The sequence below is a fragment of the Schistocerca serialis genome, chromosome 2 (assembly GCF_023864345.2).
Source record: "Schistocerca serialis cubense isolate TAMUIC-IGC-003099 chromosome 2, iqSchSeri2.2, whole genome shotgun sequence".
Classification (NCBI taxonomy): Eukaryota; Metazoa; Arthropoda; class Insecta; order Orthoptera; family Acrididae; genus Schistocerca; species Schistocerca serialis.
Window position 1 is genome coordinate 742,178,757 of NC_064639.1, and position 25,627 is coordinate 742,204,383.

Sequence of the window (25,627 nt, forward strand, 5' to 3'; positions counted from 1 at the left end):
ATGTGTCACATCGAAGGACAAAAAACAGAGCGAGACTAAGTTTCATGGTATAACTCAATAATTTCGAATTAGTATCTAAAATTTTACGACTATCCATTGTGCATGCAACGATCTTCCTATTATTTCTGGATCCTCAATGTCTTACATGTTACTTTGTGAAACGTCAGGAACCGACGAGTCTTGAGCAAGCTACAAGAAAATACAGGATGCCGTAATACGAGCAGAATATGAAAACTGTAACCTTACCAGTGTCCTGCAGATTGGTGACTTCGATGTCGCCAGCCTGGTCGGCGCAGTACTTTGCCTCGTACTCTTTGCGTTCTTTTTCCACTCTCTCTCTTTCCTTCTCTTCTGCTGTCTTCTCTGCCTCGTCAAATCTTGGCCCCAGATGTGTGAATTCGTAGCTGCCGTAATCCTCGTAATTGAATGTGTACAGCATTTCCCCGGGATCTTCCGTGTTCACCGAAGTTGTTGATGACTCAGTAGTCAGTGGTAGCCTCGTTGCCAATGTCGCTGCAGTAGTTGTAGCAGGCGTCGGCGCCAACCTCTTGCGAATTGGTACCGGCACCACTGGATCGTCTGTCAGTGTCAGCTGAAACCGAAGGAACTCTTAAACGTGTTAACTCGTTTCGTGAAGGCTGCTTCGTTAATCATGCAGTAAATTAACAAATTAGCCTCATATCTACACTGAAGAGCCGAAGAAACACTGGTACACCTGCCTAACATCGTGTGCCCCCCCCCCCTTCCGTGAGCACGCAGGAGTGCCGCAACATGACGTGGCAGCTACTCGACTAATCTCTGACATAGTGATGGAGAGGCTGTCCATAAATCCGTAAGAATAAGAGGGGTGGAGATATTTTCGGAGCAGCACGTTGCGAGGCATCCCAGATATGCTCAATAACGTTCATGTCTGGGGAGTTTGGAGGCCAGCGGAAGTGTTTAAACTCAGAAAAGTGATCCTAGAGCCACTCTCTAGCAATTACGGACGTGTACGGTGTCGCTTTGTCCTGCTGGAATTGTCCAAGTTCGTCGGAATGCATAATGTACATGAATCGATGTAGGTGATCAGGCAGGATGCTTACGTACATGTGACCTGTCAGAGTCGTATTTAGACGTATCAGGGGTCTCATATCACTCCAACTACACACGCCCCATACCACTGCAGAGCGTCCACAAGGTAAAAAAATTCCCCTGCTGACATGGAGAGTGCATGGATTCACGAGGTTGTGTGCATACGCATACACGTCCATCCACTCGAAATAATTCGAAACGAGACTCGTCCGACCAGGTAACATGTCACCAGTCATGAAAAGTCCAACTACGGAATTGACGGGCCCAGACGAGGCGTAAAGCTTCGTGTCGTGCACTCATCAAAGATACACCGGTAGCCCTTCAGTTCCGAAAGCTCAAATCGATGATGTTTTGTTGAATGCTTCGCACGCTGGCACTTGTTGATGGCCCAGTACCGAAATTTGCAGCATTTTGCGGAAAGGTTGAACTTTTGTCACGTTGAACGATTCTCTTCAGTCATCGTTGGTTCCGTTCTTGCAGGATCTACTTCCGGCCGCATCGATGTTGGAGATTTGATGTTTTACCGGATTCCTGATATTCACGTAACACTCATGAAATGGTCGTACAGGAAAATTCCCTCTTCATCGCTACGACGGAGATTATGTCTCCCATCGCTCGTGCGCCGATTATAACACCACGTTCAAACTCATATAAATCTTGATAACCTGCCATTGTAGCAGCAGTAAACGATCTAACGACTGCGCCAGAAACTGGTCATCTAGGCGCTGCCGACCGTAGCGCTATATTCTGCCTGTTTACGTATTTCTGTATTTGAATACGCATGCCTATACCAGTTTCTTTGGCGCTTCAGTGTATAAAATACTATTAATGGGAAAAATATAGCGCCGTCCGTTATGACATTTCGATATGCACGGGAAAGTCGCTTGTTGGAAATACAAATAACCTATCACACGATGATTCCTCTTACACTACTCCGATTAGCCCTCGGTTTATTATTGACTGAATTCTCTGACTGTGCTTGGCAGTATATGACAATAATATTAAAAGGAAACACTGTCCCGATAAACTGCAGATATTCATCAGGATGGTGCTTCCTGTTAATATCGAACGTTTTTTGTAGTAGCAACGACCACGTGTGATCGCAACAGCCAGCCGCGTGTGAAACATTCTGGTCCGTGTTGACAATATGCGGCGGATACATGCAAGGAGAATTTGCCGCGTTCTCTATACGACATTTGCCAGGTAACGCTGCCAAGTAAGCCCGGAAGAAGTACAGTGTTTCCAAACTTACGATTCCCATGGTTCTGGTGGTTTGGTAATGAAATTCACGTGCTTTTTACAGCCAATTATATTTCCTTTACACCAAGCAGATGCCAGAATTTATTGTTAATGTCGCGTTCATTACCTGTATGAATAAGTAAGTTGTACAATTCTTCCAACTTTTTCTGTTACGATCTACAAAAAAGTATCATTCGCTCCGTTAATATTGAGTTGCGTAGGAAATGGCGAATATATTTTCAATTCGTTTCAGAATTATCTGGATTTTCGCAAAATACAAGATGGCAATGGCTTGGCTGCTATTGCGCGGCCAATGATAACATAACATTCTATTCTAAGAAGTTAAGCCATGAGAGAGTGGACCAGTGCTGTGGCGTGTTTTTGTGTAGTGAATGAAGTCATCCTGAATATCTTAGTAAAGGAAGAACCGCGACAGCTGTTACATGATCCTTTATAAAGAATAATTTAATAGCTGTTGCAGTTCTTCATTTGACAAGATGTATTTCTACAGCTCTGGTTGCCCGGATTATAAAATGTTTTGTACCCTCAACGTATTATATGAAGGAATAGCTACATTTTTCACCTACAGGAGCCGCTTCAGCTGAGTCATTAATCTGCATAACATTCTACGTATTTATAACAGAATTCAGATAAAGAGAACGTTTGAGAGCCAGTGCATAGTACTTCGTCTAAAATAAAATCTATTTGGTTAGAAAGAGTTTAGTTGGTGAAAAATGTAAATGTCTACATACTGGTATTAAAATTGAAACGTTATTGTTTTGTATAATCCTGTGAAAAAACACGTCATGGTACTAGCAACAGACTGAATAATTTTGTACCAGCAGTCCACCCTAGCTTCGCACGAGCAGCGTAGGTATCTGTAACCGGGCGCCTTGTCTGGCATAGTGGTAATTTCGTTTTCGGGTGGCTGCATAGAGATATGATTAAAGCTCACAGAACAACGTTAGATAACTGAATGACGTTCCTCTGAAACAATTTAAGCAGCACAGTATAGCGCAGAAGGAAATTGAAAGTAAAACGCAACGAGACACACACAGAAACTATTCATTCAATGAGAATAAGTACACTGAAGTCACCGCGATTTATAGTGGTCCCTTGGATATTACAAAATGCAGGAGAGGGTTCTTAATAGGGTGTGTGATCACCACGGACGGCAGTCTATCCTCTGCAACGTGCTCCCGTGCAAACGATAAGGTTGGTAACGAGTTGGCCGCAAGGGATTAGCCGAGCGGTCTAGGGCGCTGCAGTCGTGGACTGTGCGGCTGGCCCGGCGGAGTTTCGAGTCCTCCCTCAGGCATGGGTGTGTGTGTTTGTCCATAGGATAATTTAGGTAAAGCAGCGTGTAAGTTTAGGGACTGATGACCTTAGCAGTTAAGTCCCATAAGATTTCACACACATTTGAACATTTTTGGTAAGGAGCTCTTGTGGTGGGGCCTACCACTCCCCAACCAACGCTGTCCACAGCTAGTGGATAGTCGTTTGTGCATGCGGAGGTGTTGTAATACTTCCACCCAACGCTTTCCACATGTGCTCAGTGGCATTTAACCGTCCACCCAACGCTTTCCACATGTGCGCAGTGGCATTTAAGTGGAGGAAATGGACAGGCTAGTCCATCTGCCGAGTATCCACTCGTTCCAAGAGCTTCGTTCTGGTCGAAGAATCGAACGTCCTGTCACAAAAACTACTTACCAGCCTTGTGGCCAGTGTGGCAACACGTTGCCGACCGTGCGTTGCCATATGTGATTATCACAATTATTACGAAGAATGTCCCGCCTTTTTTTAACGTTCAGTGGACCAACATAAATCGTGATGAGTTCAGTGTAAGTATTATATTTGAATAAGTCATTTCTGTTCGTCACACTTTGTATTTCTTTCAGTTGCCTTGTACACTAAGCACCAGTTCTTTCTGTGTGTGGCCCAAGTTTCGTAAAGCTATGCCCCTTGCAGTAACATCATGCGAAAGTTACTTACGTCCTTATGTTTGGCACACCAGTATACAGGGTGGCCCATTGATAGTGACCGGGCCAAATATCTCACGAAATAAGCGTCAAACGAAAAACCTACAAAGAACGAAACTCGTCTAGCTTGAAGTGGGAAACCAAATGGCGCTATGGTTGGCCCGCTAGATGGCGCTGCCATAGGTCAAATGGATATTAACTGCGTTTTTTTTAAAATAGGAACCCCAATTTTATTACATATTCGTGTAGTAAGTAAAGAAATATGAATGTTTTAGTTGGACCACTTTTTTCGCTTTGTGACAGACGGCGCTGTAATAGCCACAAACTTACAAGTACGTGGTATCACGTAACATTCTTCCAATGCGGACGGTATTTGCTTCGTGATACATTACCCGTGTTAAAATGGACCGTTTACCAATTGCGGAAAAGGTCGATATCGTGTTGATGCGTGGCTATTGTGATGCCAACGGGCGTATGCTGCTCGGTATCCTGCACGACATCATCCAAGTGTCCGGACCGTTCGCCGTATAGTTACATCATTTAAGGAAACAGGAAGTGTTCAGCTACATGTGAAACGTCAACCACGACTTTCAACACATGATGATGCCAAAGTAGGTGTTTTAGCTGCTGTCGTGGCTAATGCGCACATCAGTAGCAGACAAATTACGCGAGAATTGGGAATCTCAAAAATGTCGGTTTTGAGAATGCTACTTCAACATCGATTGCAGCCGTACCATATTTATGTGCACCAGGAATTGCATGGCGACGACTTTGAACGTCGTGTACAGTTCTGCCACTGGGCACAAGAGAAATTACGGGACGCTGACAGATTTTTTGCACGTGTTCTATTTAGCGACGAAGCGTCTTTCACCAACAGTGGTAACGTAAACCGGCATAATATGCACTATTGGTCAACGGAAATTCCACGATGGCTGCGACAAGTGGAACATTAGCGCCCTTGGCGGGTTAAAGTACGGTGGGTCATTACGAGAGGAAGGATAGGCCCCTATTTTATCGATGGCAATCTAAATGGTGCAATGTATGCTGATTTCCTACGTAATGTTCTACCGATGTTACGACAAGATGTTTCATTGCATGACAGAATGGCGATGTACTTCCAACATGATGCATATCCGGCAGATAGCTCGCGTGCGGTTGAAGCGGTATTGAATAGCATATTTCAATACAAGTGGATTGGTCGTCGAAGCACTTTACCATGGTCCACACGTTCACCGGATTTGACGTCCCCGTATATCTTTCTGTGGGGAAAGTTAATGGATATTTGCTATTGTGATTCACCGACAACGCTTGGAAACATGCGTCATCACATTGTCAGTACATGTGCGAAAATTACGGAAGGCGAACTACTTGCTGTTGAGAGGAATGTCGTTACGCGCATTGCCAAATGAATTGAGGTTGCCGGACATCATTTTGAGCATTTATTACATTAATGTGCTGTAACTTCATGCGTTCTCAGAAATAATAAGTTCACAAAGGCGCATGTATCACGTTGGTTCAACCGAAATAAAATGTTCAAACTTACCTACGTTCAGTATTTTAATTTAGAAAACCTACCTGTTACCAACTGTTCGTCTAAAATTGTGAGCCATACGTTCGTGGCTATTACAGCGCCATCTATCACAAAGCGAAAAAAGTGGTCCAACTAAAACATTCATATATCTTGACGTACTACACGAATATGTAATAAAAATGGGGGTTCCTATTTTTAAAAAAATGCAGTTGATATCCGTTTGACCTATGGCAGCGCCATCTAGTGGGCCAACCGTAGCGCCACCTGGTTTGCCCCTTCAAGCTAGACAAGTTTCGTTCTTAGTAGTTTATTCGTTTGACGCTTATTTCGTGAGATATTTGGCCCGATCACGATCAATGGACCACCCTGTATAAAGACGAAAGTAAGCGACATATTGTCGACCGGGCGCCGTGTCATCCTCTGCCATTTGGTTGCGGTATAGAGGGGCATGGGATCCCTCCCGACTTTTGTTGACTTTTCATACCTTAGTGCCGCTACTTCTCTTTCAACTAGAATTGGCTCCACGAGGCGGACTGCACCCCGCACCAGTCCTCCCACCAAGGAACAATCACAGGCAGTACCGGAAACTGAACCCGAGCCCTCCGCATGAGAATCAGACGCGTTGATCACTCGGCTTTGGAGGCGGAGAAGAGTCAGTTATAGTAAAACACCGTCGTGGAAATCAGTATAAAGGCATGGATATACGTAGGAAAATTAACGTGGTCGGTTGGAATAGTTGTGTGGAATGTATATGCCGTAGTATGAGATCCAGTATAGAGACGATGACAATCCTGTGGTATCACATTTGATGTGAGTAGTAGAGTATATAATAAGAAATCAACGATCCAGGTGATAGAGAATGGAACTCGGCATAAGGATAGTCGCTCTGTGTGGTGTTGATGTGAGCGTACGTCCCTTTACTGCAGACAGGAAACAGAAGTCTTTGGTGGCATGGTTTGTTATGTATGTAAGCCACGACTGTGACAGTGCTACGCGGAAAACAGTTAGCACGTGACGAGAAGGCAAAAATCGGTATACGCATGTAAATTGGACCCTCTAATCGCCAAGAACTTCAACGATTGATGTGCAGTTGTTGATAATTTCTTTAGATTGGACACGCGGTATGGGCACAACGGAAAATATCGTCAAAGTAGAAAATTATCTGAGGAATTGAAACGGTTAATTTTCGGCAAAACAAGAGCCACAAACCGTTATTCTTCTCAGTTTGGCCGGCCGGTGTGGCCGAGCGTTTCTAGGCGCTAGACTGGAACCGCGGTACCGCTACGGTAGCAGGTTCGAATCCTGCCGCGGGCATGGATGTGTGTGATGTCTTTAGGTTAGTTAGGTCTAAGTAGTTCTAAGTTCTATGGGACTAATGACCTCAGAAGTTAAGTCCCATAGTGCTCAGAGACATTTTAACCATTTTTTCTCAGTTTGTTGGTGAGTCACAGTTTTTAGTAACTGGCAGACGTGTACGACAAAATTGTCAAATTACAAATATCTTGTATTCAACAAACAACTGCAGAAGCCTCTATAAACACTTGAATATAAACAGGCTAGATTGGAATTTACTGAAAAACATATTTCATGGTCTGCAGAATGAGATAAAGTGATCCTCAGTGAAGAGGAAAAATATAATTTAAATATGATTGACGTGGTTCGAGAACACAGCAATTTTGGTGCGGGAAATGTTATGATTTGGGCAGTCTTCTGTGCTAAATGCAACTCTCGCATTGGTGGCTGAACGATAAAATGAACTTTAATATGTACACTGCGATGTTAGAGACAGAATTTATTAGAAGACATAGGGGACGAAAGTCCAGTGTTTGAAGATATATAGTATCTGCGTATGTTTGTGCTAAAATGGAAAAGTGTTTTGAAGAGAACGGATCGATGTCTTTTCCTGACCTGTACGTAACCCGAATTTAAGCCCATGGAAAATCTTTGGGGAACACTTGCAAGGCGTGTGTATCGAAATGGGAGGCAATTTGATAGCGTATGTGAGCTGAAAAGAGCAATACGAGTAGTGTGGGTGACAATGTCACTACAAGAACTGCAAACCCGAACAAAATCAATGCCGTAGATAATTTTTGAGGTGCTTACGTAGAATAGGGGTTGAACAAAGTACTAACATGTAAGAACACAACAGGACAGTAAGTGCCTAAATACCGGTTTCCACCCAGGAAAACCGAGCGAGGTGGCGCAGTGGTTAGACACTGGACTCGCATTCGGGAGGACGACGGTTCAATCCCGCGCCCGGCCATCCTGATTTAGGTTTTCCGTGATTTCCCTAAATCGCTCCAGGCAAATGCCGGGATGGTTCCCTTCAAAGGGCACGGCCGACTTCCTTCCCCATCCTTCCCTAATCCGATGAGACCGATGACCTCGCTGTCTGGTCTCCTTCCCCAAAACAACCCAACCCAACCCCACCCTTACCACCCACCCAGGAAATGCAATCGATTTATTTCGTTACTCGTGTTACAAAAGAAACTATGTAGTTCCATCATGACTGTTTGTCTTATACGTATCTACTGTCTTGATAATAAAAACGACGTATGAATACATCAGTCATCGTACTACTATTATTGCAGAACCCTTGCCTTTATACCCGTATGATTTCCACTATTGTAAATTGCCATAAGACTAGCAGTCGTCATACAGGTAATAAAATTAATAACCAGGTGGGTGTTGAGGCGGCGTTTTCGTTGTTGTTTCTGCTAATTTTTGTAGGATGTGAGGTCCGCCGGTTCTGCAAAACACCATTTTTTCTCAGTACTACAATTTTAACTGCAAACACGGTCAACACAAGGACCTGCAAATCCAAATGATGAATATCTGCTGATTATCTTTGCTTACGATTTCCAACAACTTAAACAAACTCATTAAGTGCGTAATTGTGTAAAAACCACTCACTATTCTAATTGCTTTTTGTTACGGAATGACACTTTGTCTAAACTAAGTAATATCCAAAGTGTTACTGTAGCAGGAAACGAAGTACATAAAGCCTACTACTTCAGTGTCCCAAGAATTGTCAAGAATGTTACGGTAGCTTGAAGCATGTTAGACGGCGTGCGTTACCTTGAGGGCCGCGGAGACATCACCGCCGCAAAACGAGGAGCTCTCAAGGCCGGCGCAGGAGCTCTCGGCTGGAGAGAACGCGCTGCACGCCAACAGCAGCGCTGCCAGAAGCTGGCCGGTGAAGTACATGGCTCAAAATCTCGACAGCACTTGGCTTACTGCCGTGACACTGGAACTGGGAGTACGTTACGGTTACTAAAGGTTTCCACGATTTGTTAGAAAACAAACTAAACTACTCACTAAACTCTAGTCGTACTTAACACTCAAAGGCACGAAACATGTGCGGTGTTTACTTCAAATCAGATCATTAAGGAAGTAATGATATGGGAGTCCCAATATACACTCTGAAAAAGACGCACCCGATGTAATTATCCTAATGGGACACAAGGAACACCCGCAACTCAGAATTACACCAGAGGCAGAATATATTGCAGTTCTCTGCGCTTGGTGGTAATACACAACGTTCTGTACTAGTCCACCGCAGCGGTCGGGGACACAGAACGAACTAATAACACCTGAATATGGGCGTATAAGAGCCCGTAACTGGCCGTATTCTAAATAAAAGATCCTTACAATTGTAGCTGTATTTTCAACCTCTGGGCCGGCCTGTGTGGCCGTGCGGTTCTAGGCGCTTCACTCTGGTTCGCGCGACCGCTACGTCACAGGTTCGAATCCTGGCTCGAGCATGGATGTATGTGATGTCCTTAGGTTAGTTAGGTTTAAGTAGTTCTAAGTTCTAGGGGATTGATGACCTCAGATGTTAAGTCCCATAGTGCTCAGAGCCATTTGAACCATTTTTCAAAAAAAATATTCAAATGTGTGTGAAAATTTATGGGACTTAACTGCTAAGGTCATCAGCCACTAAGCTTACACACTACTTAACCTAAATTATCCTAAGTACAAACACACACACCCATGCCCGAGGGAGGACTCGAACCCCCCTCCCCCCCCCCCTCCCCCCGGGACCAGCGGCACAGAACCATTTTTCAACCTCTGGTATCTTAATGGGACAGATATCGGTAGATACGATGTACATGTATAGACAAACAAATGATTACCGTCGCATAAAAATTAGATCATTTATTCAGGAGAAAGAGCGACACAAATCGAGTAAGTCAATAACGTGTTGGTCCACGTCTGTGTCTTATCCAAGCAGTTATTCGGTTTGGCATTGTTTGATAGAGTTGTTCCATGTCATCCTGACGTATATCATGACAAATAATACCTAACTGCCGCATTAGACCGTTTACATCCTGCGCTTGTTGGAGAGTCCTGCCAAAAATACATCAGAAATTCTCAGAGAGGTTTGCTGACCCTGCTGGCCAGGGTATGTTTGGCAAACATGAAGACAAGCACTTGAATCACTTGCCCTGTGCAGGCAGGCATTATCTTCTTGGAATATAGTTTGACAAGACGGGCAAGGAAACTGGGAGTAGAAAGCCGTTGACGTACCGCCGTGCCGTGATAGTGCCGCGGATGACAGCCAAAGGGGTACTGCTATGGAAAAAAATGACACCTCAGACCACCACTCCTGGCTGTCGGACAGAATGGCGTACGACTGTCAGAGTGGTATCCCACCACTGTACGTGACGTCTCCAGACACGTCTTAGGCCTGAAATTTTATTGACTGGAGTAGAAATGTCTTCAGCAATGAGCCTCAGTTCGAAGTCAGCCCCAATGACAAGCGAAGACGTGTTTGGAGATGCCCTGGACACCAGTTGAACACCAACTTGCCTGTCGTCCATCACACTGCCCGACAATCAGCGGTGATGGTCTGGGGCGCCATTCCATTTCACAGCAGGAACCCTTTGGTTGTCTTTCTACTCACAGTTATGTTGCCCTTCGTGGCAAGACATCCCAGGCTTACATTTCAGCAAGATAATGTCCGCCCATGCACGGCGATTGTTACTAATGCTTGTCTTCGTTCTTGCCAAACCCTACTTTGACAATCAAGGTCGCATCTCTCCCCGACTGATAAGTTTTGGAGGATTATGGGGACGGCCCTGAAACCAGCTAGATATTTTGATGATCTAACACGCCCATTGGACATAATTTGGCACGGTGTCCCTCAACAAGACGTCTAACAACACTATCAAAAAATTGCGCTCCAAAAAACTGCTTGTATAAGGATCAGAGGCGGACCAATGAGTTACTTTCGTTTTTATTGGAGCGTATATTCTGTAATACTTACACTATTACTTCAGTTGGGTACATGTAGTTATATACTACTTGTTCGTTTGATGTAGAACGAGTAAGTTGAATGACCATTAACTGATGCCGCATTTTTACTTGAGTATGAACTGTAATATGAAATACCTAACATTGACAACAGTTACTTCATCTCATTCTGTCACACTCACTGTGTAAGAAGTTTGAAAATAATAAATTGCAGTGGTTCGCATCGAAAAGAAAGAGTTTAGATTTGTGTTTATAAATAATTCTGTTGCATGTCAGATATTACGCATCATTTGGCAGCATATTCACCTGCGATTCATCAAGGAACTTTAGAAAAATGATCATTTTACAAGTGCATGAGTGTCAAAGATGTATGATAAAACATCGATATATCATAGCATCTTTGACCCTCATGTATTTGCAAATACTTTGCATCTATCAAAACATGTGACGCATGTTAGAAATGTATTCTATGACAAATATAAAGTGCTCAGTGATACAAATTCATGTGTGTAACGATAAGAACGTGGAGAAAACTAGGAACATAATTTGTTGGACGAAAACTGTGACAACAAATACTCCAGACCGACATTTCACGTACGTCACATCCCAGTGCAAATCTGTAACGCAACCATCTGTGGGGCGCGCTTGTAGTTATGTATTATTTATACTTTAGGACGACTAATCAATAAAGAAGCGCACTATATGTTCTAATGAAAGCATGAAAGCCGCCTGACGATGAACTGTAATGATTCGAAACCGTTAATGGTACCATTCGAATAACGGCACTTGAAATAAATTTGTGGCTGGTTGCTGTCTCAACACCATCAAAATTTATTTTCAAATAACAGCCACGGTCTCCAACCATGTCATCATGTGACAAAACTGCATGATCATTTTACTTGTTCTGCCACGGCTATTGACATACTTACTACATTTGGAATAAAGTGAATTATATCCCATAAATTTCTTTTTAGACATATCGGTTGTAAGACTGTTGTTGAAATTTCTAAATATACACGAGAAGATTGTGAGTGATCATTATTATACGATATTCATGGCGAGCTTTTGTAGATTTAAAGCTTCCATTCTAAGAGATACTGTACTCTAGGAGGTTATTCATTCGATATTGGCAAATAAAGTTTGCAAATTTGGTACACAATAACTACTTTTTGCGAGCTAAACGTCTTGTATGTACTCAAAACTAAAGCAAATGAAAATAGCAGTCTACTTAACTCATCCTCATTTTAATAATTTATTATTGGTGTGGTGCGCGTTTTTCAAAGTTGAAAGCCACTGACATTTTTTGATCTGTTTAAAAGAAGGCTACGAGTATTCCCGTAGCTCTCCAAGAAATTTCAGAGTAGCTTAAAGCACAGAAATTGTACAGTTCCAGTCAGAAAAACTGTATGGATCTAATAAATAATATGATGGGAAAGATGACAGAATAAATTCCAAATAGAATTAATGCATAATTCATGGTTTTCAAATGAACACATAGTTCCGAAAACCAAACAATAAGACTTTAAAGTGCGAAATGGCAAAGCAGGAATGACAAAGAGGAAATACAGCCACGGAGACGCATGTGTGGTTTCCTACTGGCGATACACTAGTAAAATATTGCTGGGAGTCTGTTGGCTTGTAACTCACTCAAATGTACTGAAGATGGTTATTTACAGCTGAAATCTGGACATCCAAGAACAATAAAAAACAAATGGGATTGCCACTGATTGCTGCACTCCTATCCTTCCTTACAGTAATATACAGTCGTTGTGCACAAGGGTCTCACATGGAATCAAAGTTGGTGAAAACCTTTGCTGACATGACAGTACTAAATACCGAACGGACGCTAAATGGTGCACGTACAGAACGGCCATATAAGGAAAACAAACTTGAGGACAGTATTACAGAAAGGGAAGAAATGGATAAAGATGAGGTGGGAGATATAATATTGCTAGAAGAATTTGATGGAGTAGTGAAAAACTGCAGATGACGAAGAAATTGAAGAAATGTATGATGAAATAAAAGAAATTATTCAGATAGTGAAGGGAGACGAAAATTTAATAGTCATGGGTGACTGGAATTCGAGTGTAGGAAAAGGGAGAGAAGGAAACATAGTAGGTGAATATGGATTGGGGGACAGAAATGAAAGAGGAAGCCGCCTGGTAGAATTTTGCACAGAGCACAACATAATCATAACTAACACTTGGTTTAAGAATCATGAAAGAAGGTTGTATACATGGAAGAACCCTGGAGATACTAAAAGGTATCAGATAGATTATATAATGGTAAGACAGAGATTTAGGAACCAGGTTTTAAATTGTAAGACATTTCCAGGGGCAGATGTGGACTCTGACCACAATCTATTGGTTATGACCTGTAGATTAAAACTGAAGAAACTGCAAAAAGGTGGGAATTTAAGGAGATGGGACCTGGATAAACTAAAAGAACCAGAGGTTGTACAGAGATTCAGGGAGAGCATAAGGGAGCAATTGACAGGAATGGGGGAAATAAATACAGTAGAAGAAGAATGGGTAGCTTTGAGGGATGAAGTAGTGAAGGCAGCAGAGGATCAAGTAGGTAAAAAGACGAGGGCTAGTAGAAATCCTTGGGTAACAGAAGAAATATTGAATTTAATTGATGAAAGGAGAAAATATAAAAATGCAGTAAGCGAAACAGGCAAAAAGGAATACAAACGTCTCAAAAATGAGATCGACAGGAAGTGCAAAATGGCTAAGCAGGGATGGCTAGAGGACAAATGTAAGGATGTAGAGGCCTATCTCACTAGGGGTAAGATAGATACCGCCTACAGGAAAATTAAAGAGACCTTTGGAGATAAGAGAACGACTTGTATGAATATCAAGAGCTCAGACGGAAACCCAGTTCTAAGCAAAGAAGGGAAAGCAGAAAGGTGGAAGGAGTATATAGAGGGTCTATACAAGGGCGATGTACTTGAGGACAATATTATGGAAATGGAAGAGGATGTAGATGAAGATGAAATGGGAGATACGATACTGCGTGAAGAGTTTGACAGAGCACTGGAAGACCTGAGTCGAAACAAGGCCCCCGGAGTAGACAATATTCCATTGGAACTACTGACGGCCGTGGGAGAGCCAGTCCTGACAAAACTCTACCATCTGGTGAGCAAGATGTATGAAACAGGCGAAATACCCTCAGACTTCAAGAAGAATATAATAATTCCAATCCCAAAGAAAGCAGGTGTTGACAGATGTGAAAATTACCGAACTATCAGCTTAATAAGTCACAGCTGCAAAATACTAACACGAATTCTTTACAGACGAATGGAAAAACTAGTAGAAGCCAACCTCGGGGAAGATCAGTTTGGATTCCGTAGAAACACTGGAACACGTGAGGCAATACTGACCTTACGACTTATCTTAGAAGAAAGATTAAGGAAAGGCAAACCTACGTTTCTAGCATTTGTAGACTTAGAGAAAGCTTTTGACAATGTTGACTGGAATACTCTCTTTCAAATTCTAAAGGTGGCAGGGGTAAAATACAGGGAGCGAAAGGCTATTTACAATTTGTACAGAAACCAGATGGCAGTTATAAGAGTCGAGGGACATGAAAGGGAAGCAGTGGTTGGGAAGGGAGTAAGACAGGGTTGTAGCCTCTCCCCGATGTTGTTCAATCTGTATATTGAGCAAGCAGTAAAGGAAACAAAAGAAAAATTCGGAGTAGGTATTAAAATTCATGGAGAAGAAATAAAAACTTTGAGGTTCGCCGATGACATTGTAATTCTGTCAGATTCAGCAAAGGCTTTGGAAGAGCAGTTGAATGGAATGGGCAGTGTCTTGAAAGGAGGATATAAGATGAACATCAACAAAAGCAAAACAAGGATAATGGAATGTAGTCTAATTAAGTCGGGTGATGCTGAGGGAATTAGATTAGGAAATGAGGCACTTAAAGTAGTAAAGGAGTTTTGCTATTTGGGGAGCAAAATAACTGATGATGGTCGAAGTAGAGAGGATATAAAATATAGGCTGGCAATGGCAAGGAAAGCGTTTCTGAAGAAGAGAAATTTGTTAACATCCAGTATTGATTTAAGTGTCAGGAAGTCATTTCTGAAAGTATTCGTATGGAGTGTAGCCATGTATGGAAGTGAAACATGGACGATAAATAGTTTGGACAAGAAGAGAATAGAAGCTTTTGAAATGTGGTGCTACAGAAGAATGCTGAAGATTAGATGGGTAGATCACATAACTAATGAGGAAGTATTGAATAGGATTGGGGAGAAGAGAAGTTTGTGGCACAACTTGACCAGAAGAAGGGATCGGTTGGTAGGACATGTTCTGAGGCATCAAGGGATCACCAACTTAGTATTGGAGGGCAGCGTGGAGGGTAAAAATCGTAGAGGGAGACCAAGAGATGAATACACTAAGCAGATTCAGAAGGATGTAGGTTGCAGTAGGTACTGGGAGATGAAAAAGCTTGCACAGGATAGAGTAGCATGGAGAGCTGCATCAAACCAGTCTCAGGACTGAAGACCACAACAACAACAAACAACAGTGAAAAACCAAAGTCAAAACAATGCTCCTGTGTTAACAGCTTTCCAACTAACTAAATTCTTCATCTGAAATTTCTGAAAGAGCATTTTTGGTTTTATCAACAGAAAAGCAATTGAAAATGTAAAGATACATATTTCACTCTAAACGGGTTTTCATTCGAAATAATTAAAGAAAAAGAAAGCTATAAATTTTACACAAAAGCTTATTATTTGTCGGTGATTTCTATGGAATCATAAAAGAGAAAGTTATGGCAACAGTAATAAATTACAACTTAACAAGTCATTCACAGTTCACTATAAAAATAGAAAGTAGCTGATCTTCTGCATTCGTCAACATTACACGCCTTTATCTGGTTGTAGCATTGGAAATTGACAACATAAAACGAAGAATAGAGTTTTCCAGACACAGTTTTTACCCTTACGCACTGACTTTTCGTAATGGCAAAATAGTGGTATAATCCTCCACTAAAACATGTTTTGAGCTGAGATTTAAAAAATTAGAATTTTTTTTATATTCACCCCAACGTTACTTTTAGAGAAAAGCAGCGAACCGCGAATGCATTAAGTTTTCATTAATTTACATATTTTATTTTATGTTCGATTCCATATGTCTTGAACCTTATATGCAAAAGGCTGTGGTAGTCTTTTAATTTTTCGGTCTTTTTTGATTTCTATCTCCATTGCTGTACATAACAGCAATAAAAAACCGAATATCGGACATCGAGCTACATAGGGAGGAACGATCACCACGATAAAATAAGGGAAATCAAAGCTCGTACAGAAAGATACAGGTGTTCATTCTTTCCACTTCCTATACGAGATTGGAATAATAGAGAATTATGAAGTTGGTTCGATGAACCCTCTGGCAGGCACTTGAATGTGATTTGCAGATTATCCATGCAGATGTAGAGGTTATGTCAGATGAGCGTTATTTTGAGCGATTTTATGTCAGATTAAACTGGAGATGAAAAAAAACCGGTATAACCGAAAACCGGTTATTTAAGTGATATCCGGCATCCCTGAGACACTGACCAATGACCTAACTAAAAGTGTTTACAGTAGTTTAACTGCAGACTAGTTGAAAATGATAGAAATTGAACTAATTAAGTAGAGATTGGTCACCAGGTAACAGCAAAAGAAGAGGCAGAAATGCCACAGATAACATGGAAAGTAAGCCGGCTTATAGTATATAGAGGGATAGAGATGAGAGAGAGAAGTGTGAAGAAATTAAATATTAGTGATTGTAGAAAAAGTCGAAAACGTTTACAGGAAGATTAAACCTATTTTTGAAAAAGTAAAATGTAAGTGTCTTAATTTACGACACGCAAATGTAAACCCAGAGGAAAAATAGACGCCTGGAGTGTGTCGAATACCTGTACGATGGCGAAGGACAGTCCCAAAGCACGTCAAAAGTGGAAAGAATATATATGCTGCCAGAATATGACCTCTAAAGAGTTGGGTTCAAACGGGTCAACAGGCAACGATGCTATTCCTCTGCAGCGTCGGCAGTCTGTTTGCGGATAGGCAATAGTGGATGATGTCAAACTTGTGTGAAACGGGTGTGTTACCATCAGATTTACAGAAAAGTGCTGTCTTCACGTTGTCAGAGACGACAAATGCAGATACATATGAGAACAATTAGGTAATGAGTATGGTTCCAAGCTTGTAAACTCTTATCAAATCCATAAACAGAAAAACAAAAATGATACTGCAGGAACACCAGTGAGGACTGAGGAAAGGAAAAGGTACCGGAAAAGCCTTTGTCTTTACACTCTGTAATGGAAAGAAAATCAGTATAACGTCTTAGCGTTTGCGAACCTGCAGAGAGCCTCAAACCATGTAAGGTAAATTGAGATGACTCAATCCTGAGGAGTTGAGCGTCTGGATATGTATGAGACGAGTGAGGTAGAAGATCTACGGAGATCAAGCGCGAGAACCAAGCTTGATTGTCAAGATCGTGCTAAGAAAGTTTAAACTAGGATTACAGTTTGTCACCGCTATTATTCAACTTGTACTCCGAAAATGTAATAAGGACACTGAAAAAGAAAAGAAAAAAGGATTTGAAAAAATATTAAAGGTGAAATGGAACCAATACCAACTCCAGGATTGACGGATGGCGTGGGTCTTCTGACGGAAACTAAGGACTTAAAAGACCTGTTGAATGGATTGCACACCGCACTTATCAAACAAAGAACGTGGGTTGCATATAAATAAAAATTCTGTGGATGTTTTGTGAATTGGAGAAGCAAAACAGCGACTTGCTCAAACGGTTCAAATGGCTCTGAGCACTATGGGACTTAACTTCTGAGGTAATCAGTCCCCTAGAACTTAGAACTACTTAAACCTAACTAACCCAAGGACATCACACACGTCCATGCCCGAGGCAGGATTCGAACCTGCGACCGTAGTGGTCGCACGGTTCTAGACTGAAGCGCCTAGAACAGTTCGGCCACAACGGCCGACATTTGTGTCAACAGAATGCACTTTTAAAAAAGATTCGATTCCATGAAAACCACACGTAAGACGTGGGCTCTAAAGTAGTGTAGGTATGTGTGGTGCGTCCAACAGTTTTATTTTTTGTTTATTTCTTATGTAATAAGTTTAAAATACACTCCTGGAAATGGAAAAAAGAACACACTGACACCGGTGTGTCAGACCCACCATACTTGCTCCGGACACTGCGAGAGGGCTGTACAAGCAATGATCACACGCACGGCACAGCGGACACACCAGGAACCGCGGTGTTGGCCGTCGAATGGCGCTAGCTGCGCAGCATTTGTGCACCGCCGCCGTCAGTGTCAGCCAGTTTGCCGTGGCATACGGAGCTCCATCGCAGTCTTTAACACTGGTAGCATGCCGCGACAGCGTGGACGTGAACCGTATGTGCAGTTGACGGACTTTGAGCGAGGGCGTATAGTGGGCATGCGGGAGGCCGGGTGGACGTACTGCCGAATTGCTCAACACGTGGGGCGTGAGGTCTCCACAGTACATCGATGTTGTCGTCAGCGGTCGGCGGAAGGTGTACATGCCCGTCGACCTGGGACCGGACTGCAGCGACGCACGGATGCACGCCAAGACCGTAGGATCCTACGCAGTGCCGTAGGGGACCGCACCGCCACTTCCCAGCAAATTAGGGACACTGTTGCTCCTGGGGTATCGGCGAGGACCATTCGCAACCGTCTCCATGAAGCTGGGCTACGGTCCCGCACACCGTTAGGCCGTCTTCCGCTCACGCCCCAACATCGTGCAGCCCGCCTTCAGTGGTGTCGCGACAGGCGTGAATGGAGGGACGAATGGAGACGTGTCGTCTTCAGCGATGAGAGTCGCTTCTGCCTTGGTGCCAATGATGGTCGTATGCGTGTTTGGCGCCGTGCAGGTGAGCGCCACAATCAGGACTGCATACGACCGAGGCACACGGGGCCAACACCCGGCATCATGGTGTGGGGAGCGATCTCCTACATTGGCCGTACACCACTCGTGATCGTCGAGGGGACACTGAATAGTGCACGGTACATCCAAACCGTCATCGAACCCATCGTTCTACCATTCCTAGACCGGCAAGGGAACTTGCTGTTCCAACAGGACAATGCACGTCCGCATGTATCCCGTGCCACCCAACGTGCTCTAGAAGGTGTAAGTCAACTACCCTGGCCAGCAAGATCTCCGGATCTGTCCCCCATTGAGCATGTTTGGGACTGGATGAAGCGTCGTCTCACGCGGTCTGCACGTCCAGCACGAACGCTGGTCCAACTGAGGCGCCAGGTGGAAATGGCATGGCAAGCCATTCCACAGGACTACATCCAGCATCTCTACGATCGTCTCCATGGGAGAATAGCAGCCTGCATTGCTGCGAAAGGTGGATATACACTGTACTAGTGCCGACATTGTGCATGCTCTGTTGCCTGTGTCTATGTGCCTGTGGTTCTGTCAGTGTGATCATGTGATGTATCTGACCCCAGGAATGTGTCAATAAAGTTTCCCCTTCCTGGGACAATGAATTCACGGTGTTCTTATTTCAATTTCCAGGAGTGTATATATAGTGTCCTTTTTTCATCCTAAAATTTAGAAAGTGACTTTTCGTTTTGCATTCCAAAATATCGTAACTACCTGCATCACATCTACCGATTTCCATCCCATCTGCATAATTCGTTCTGTATGAAGCAATTTGTACGTTTAGGCACCAAGCCGTCGTAACCACTTTCGGTTAACAACACGGTGTGTGGTTTCATATGGGCGAGTCAGCTCGTAACGACTGTAGCAATAAATTGTATACTCATGCAACTGTGACGACCAAAATAAGAATTTACAAATTGTCTTCAGTAAAACGTCTTTATTGCCCCCCCTCCCACACACACACACACACACACACACACACACACACACACACACACACACAACAATATCGGCATAAACGTTCCCATGTAATGTTTGGATGGAAATTCCGCATGGATTCCGTACCCTTTAGATATCCGTAATTGATTTGTGTTTCGTCACGGTTGCAACACCGTAGTGGCATCGTTATTTGGCTACATTTGATGTAGTAGATAAATGGTAAAATCGTAATGGCTGTGGTTTATTTCAGTAGTGACACGTCGCTGGATGCATTTGCATCGTTGAAAGGTGAACATAAAACAGGAGACAAATACATTCTTTCCGCATACGGTAAATGAATAACTGAAAGCAATGATCATTGTCAATGATAAAATCCGCTACGGCTGTAAATATTATTGATTTCTGAAAAAGCAAAGTAGTATCCGGTTTCAGGATATACGTCACACCTTCAGGTGCATATTAAAATGTGAGCCTACAAGGATGGATAACTAAGGTTAAAATGGGTTAAAATATGTTAAAATAGTGCATCCCTGGTACCTGACATCCAAGAGAATATCCTGTTCAGTCCTATGTCTGCCAGAAAGCCTCTCATACACAGCGGTCCGTGCTTAGTGGCGTGCCACACAAATTTGGGTTGGGTGTCGTGCTGGTCTGATGGGTGTCATGAGGCACTGTGTTAGAAAAACCACCCATCTTTCATGCGGAGCCATGTGTGGCGCGTCCGTAAGCCTGCACCGTTTTCCTCCTTTGCAAGAGACTTCCTCGAAGACCTAGAATTGAAGACGTTATTCTTTCGCAAGTCATGTGCCAGGGATGCTCTATTTTAATAGATTTTTAACTTACTTTAACCTTAGTTGCGCATCCTTATGGACTCATTTTAGATGCACCTGAAGATCGAAAACATGTCCTGAAACTGGGTAGCGCTTTCTTTTTTCAGAAAAAATAATGTGTACACCTGTAGAGGATATTACAATTGAGAAAGAGTAAGAGTGGTGAATGTCCCGTGAAAAGGAACGAGAAAGCAAAGAGTCTGCGTATGGTGACGGGGCGACTGCAGAGCTGGTGGAGCACTGCCAACACAAATACAGGCGGCAGCGTGTGGTGGACTGAACTCTAATGAAAGCAGCGCGGCGCGTAACTTACTGGAAGCTATGGCTGCAGCGGCCGGTCGTCGGGGAGTCGCCGTGGTTGCTGGCGCGTGTGTCGGCTGCCGGCACTGGCGCTGCAGGTGCTATTGTTGCGGTGACGGCGAGGGATTAGAGGCGTTGTCATTCGCGGCGCCGCCGCCAGCTGCCTCTGCCGCCTGCAGCCGGATTACGCGCTAAGCTCTTCCCTCGCCGCGACCCCGCCGTGCATCCGCCCGCCGACTGCCGCGCAGTAGGACGGCCGGCCGAGGCGCACGCGGCGGGCCCCCTCCCGGCCTCGCAAGGACGCAGTGACGCGCGTGCCGACAGGTTTCTGGCTGTCTACCTGGCATTAAAACGCCTCTCTCTTCCGCGAAACACCAGCGGCGCTCGTCCGCGTTTCACGTCACTCGACGCTAATTCTTCCCGCTTCCCTTAGCAACTACGTCAGTGGAAAATGTAATCGTACTCTTTTTCCACTGGTTGCCTCTCAAGCAAGACGACGTGGGATGAAGACGTTTCTCAGGCCCTGGCTCTAAATATTGCACTACGTGTATGGAACAAATCTGCAGAATTTGAAATAAAAGTAAGGCGACCAGTTAGGAATAATCGTACACATAATGAGTCGCTTTAAGACGTAACGAAGTCAATATACTGCTTTTAAGAGTTTGCAGCATTTGTTACATTCAACTTACAATTGTAAATAATACATCAAATGATACAGCAAATAAAAGAGTTTCAATGAGAGCACCATTCGCTCATATGGAGTCGATATGCGAGTTCCTCCCAAATCTGTAACAGTGCGTCTGGCGTAATTGTTGCAACAACGCTGTTTCTAAAGTCGGGTAAATTAGCTGGTAACGGAGGAACATACACATGTTTCAAAAATGGTTCAATTGGCTCTGAGCACTATGGACATAACATCTGAGATCGTCAGTTCCCTGGAAAGTCGGGTAAATTAGCTGGTAACGGAGGCACATACACATGGTTCAAAAGTGGTTCAATTGGCTCTGAGCACTATGGGACTTAACATCTGAGATCATCAGTTCCCTAGAACTTAGAATTACTTAAATCTAACTAACCTAAGGACATCACACACATACAAGCCGGAGGCAAGATACGATCCTGCGACCATAGCGGTCGCGCTGTTCCGAACTGTAGCGCCTAGAACCGCTCGGCGACACCGACCGGCCATAAGCATGGTCCTTCATGAACCCTTAAAGGTAAAAATCACATGGTGTCAGCCGGCCGTTGTGGCCGAGCGGTTCTAGGCGCTTCAGTCTGGAACCGCGAGACTGCTGCGGTCGCAGGCTCGAATCCTGCCTCGGGCATGGATGTGTGTGATGTCCTTAGATTAGTTAGGTTTAAGTAGCTCTAAGTTCTAGGGGACTGATGACCTCAGATGTAAAGTCCCATAGTGCTCAGAGCCATTTGAACCATTCACATGGCGTCAATTAATATGTGAACGTGGTGGTTATGCGAAGCAAGCCCATCATTCGGGCCCTTGTGACCAATCTAGCGGTCGGCTGCAACGTCATTTAACCAATCTCATTGTGAGTTACGCCAGTGTGGTGTCACTCCATCTTGCTGGCAAAGTTTGGTGGTTCAGCTTCTACCAATTGAGGAAAAAGCCATAGCTCTAGCGCATCAAGATAATAAGCACCGGTTTCAGTTGCTTCACCGGAAAGGAAAGTCCAAGTCTTTCACCCGGCAGATGGCACAAAAGAGAAAAAGAAAACTCAATTTCGAAGAGTCTCCTTGCAGCTGTATGATGCCGTGAGGATTTGCTGAAAAAATTTTCGAGAAGATTCAACTCCAACATTAACAATTGTTCTATCAGTATACTCGTCTTTTCAAGAACTTCCTCCTGCCGTTAACAAAGTATATAATTCCATTTAAAGATGCATATTTGCTTGAATATCTCGGTTGTTACAGGAGGAAGAAAAACAAACAAGAATATTACAAGACCCTTTGTGTATTATAATTTGTTTAGATTTCTTGAGCCATCACGACACAAGAAGAGTGTTGCATCTTACGTGACTCACAATATATACAGCTTGAAGCACCTAAGAGACGGCACCCCAAATTTATCAGTAATGAATAAATTTATCGATGTGCTATTTTCGTCAAGTTGTATCGGACTTTATGGCAAATTCCCTGACGTTCGAAAGTAATTTTTATAATTTATGGTCACTGGATTACGTCACCGACTTTGCTTTATGCTAATGGAACTTTTTTTTTCTGTGGCGTTTGTAATGGACTCCTACGAGAACTTGAGTGACATAGCGTGTATGGAATCTGAGCAAATAGTATCAAGACAACAGAAGCTCAAACCACTGTTCCGCCGATCGGAAAAGAGACAAGATATCAGCCCTATTATATCGAATTCAAGTCAAATACGTAACACAGGTAAAGTCCGTGGGTTTACTATCGCGGCTGTTATAAAAAGTGCTCAAAATGAACTTAGGCATTGCTACCCGCTACAAAGTGATTCTGAGAAATAATATTTCACGATGAATTTCGTCTGGAGTTAACGGCAGCACAGGCCCCTGTTATAATGCATTACATGACTTCAGAAGACGTAGATGTTTCCCAATAGACGTCTTGTTTTTATTTTAGACACAGATGAAAATATGTAAATATTAAGTCTGGTGAGTGTGCAGCCCATTTTGCATTTTCTGAACGACCGTTCTATGCTCTTCGTTATACGTGTGGACGCGAAGGGACATCCGCCATGTTTGTACCACATTGACTACCTCATGTCCAGTGGAACGTCTTCCGCAACTGCGGCAGCTGCGTATCTTAGGCTCCCCCGTCAGTGCATCGAGTCCTCCCTCGTGCATGGGTGTGTGTGTTGTCTTTATCGTAAGCTGGTTTAAGTTAGAACAAGTAGTGTGTAAGCTTGGGGATCGATAACCTCTGCAGTTTTGTCGCATAAGACCTTACGACGAATTTTCAAGCCGGCCGCTGTAGCCAAGCGGTTCTAAGCGCTTCCGTCCGGAACCGCCCAACTTCTACTGTCTCAGGTTCAAATCCTGCCTCGGGCATGGATATGTGTGACGTCCTTGGGTTAGTTAGGTTTAAGTAGTTCTAAGTCTAGGGGACTGATGACCTGAGATTTTAAGTCCCACAGTGCTTAGAGCCATTTGAACCATTTGCGTATCTTAGGAACTCGAGGTACTTGATACTGACACGTTTATTGAAAGGCAATAACTGCAGTGAAGTCACCGCCATTAATAATGTTCCCCTGGATATTATAAACGGCGGAACATGATTCTTAATGGCTGGCTGCAAGATTGGTGACGTGGTCTTGTGGCAGGGCATTCCATTCCTCGGCCAGCGCTGTTGACGACTGCTGGGTGGTCTATGGAGCATGTGGACGTGCTGCAACAAGTCTTCCAAAAGAATCTCACACGTGCTCGACGTGATATAAGTCGGGGAACGAGCAGTGCCGTCCATTCGCTGCATATTTTTTTGTTCCAGCAGTTCCTCCGCCAGCGCTATTAGATGCGGTCGCCCGTTGTCAGCCATAAGAATGAAGTCAGGGCCGAAAGCACTCCTGAAAATGGGGACAATGCACGTCGATGCACCACATATTCACATCTCGCACTGTGTAAGGCTACGTCCAGCATTGTCGGACATGATCGTCTTGGTAGTTCAGGTGTTATGGTTCGGAGTCAACCTAATGTTGTATAGGCGCCCTGACCTTAAAATGTTTGAGGACTGTATACTGAACTGTCAACGTAGTTTTACAGTGTACACTTTCCCCATGTGCGTCTATTAAGGGGTGCTTTCGCCCCTTGCTTCAATTTTATGCATAACAATGCGCAACCGCTTCGAACTTAATATCAGGATTAATGGTCACGAAGAAGGCGAAGTTAAGGAATTCTGCTACCTAGACAGTAAAATAAGCAATGACGCACCGAGCAAGGAGGTCATCAAAAGCACACTAACACTGACAAAAAGGGAATTTCTGGCCAAGGGAAGCCTAATAGTATCAAACATAGGCCTCAATTCGAAGATGAAATTTCTGAGAAGCTGAGTTTGGAGTACAGAATTGTATGGTATTGAAACACGGACTGTGGGAAAACCGGAACAGAAGAGAATCGAAGCATTCGAAATGTGATGTTACAGACGAATGTTGAAAATTAAGTGGACTGGTAAGGTAAGGAATGAGGGGGTTCTGCGCAGAATCGGAGAGGAAATAATATGTGGAAAACACTAACAAGGAGAAGGGACAGGATGATAGGACATCTCTTAAAACATCAAGCAATAACTTCCAAGGTGTTAGAGTGAGTTGTGGGGCGTAAAAACTGTAGAGAGAAACAGAGATTGGAACACATCCAGCAAACAATTGAGGACATAGGTTAGAAGTGCTACTCTGAGATGAAGAAGTTGCCACAGGAGAGGAATTCGTGACTGGATGTATCAAACCAGTCAGACGACTGATGACTCAAAAAAGTATCTGACATTGCCAGTTGGAGATGGAGCAAGAATTAGTGTAAAGAAAGCTTCAGGTTGAAGTTTTTATTGCCTTTAACGCTCAGAGGAACAGTGGATGATTACTAGT

The 25,627-nt window shown here is 43.5% G+C and overlaps 1 protein-coding gene across 2 annotated transcripts in view; it reads right to left on the reverse strand.

The window, feature by feature from the left end:
• The window catches only part of LOC126457945 (hemolymph lipopolysaccharide-binding protein-like), a 50,072-nt gene extending 28,761 nt beyond the window's left edge, over window positions 1–21,311 (reverse strand). Inside the window, exons 1-3 of one of the 2 annotated variants that reach the window (XM_050094674.1) lie at window positions 21,077–21,310; window positions 8,899–9,073; window positions 247–592 (exon numbers count right to left, since the gene is read on the reverse strand). In XM_050094674.1, the coding sequence (XP_049950631.1) occupies window positions 247–592; window positions 8,899–9,027 (475 nt within the window). In that variant the 5' untranslated portion in view covers window positions 9,028–9,073; window positions 21,077–21,310. Of the gene's footprint in view, window positions 1–246; window positions 593–8,898; window positions 9,074–21,076 lie in introns of both variants that reach the window. The other variant, XM_050094675.1, reaches the window with a different exon arrangement.
• Window positions 21,312–25,627: the final 4,316 nt, after the last annotated feature.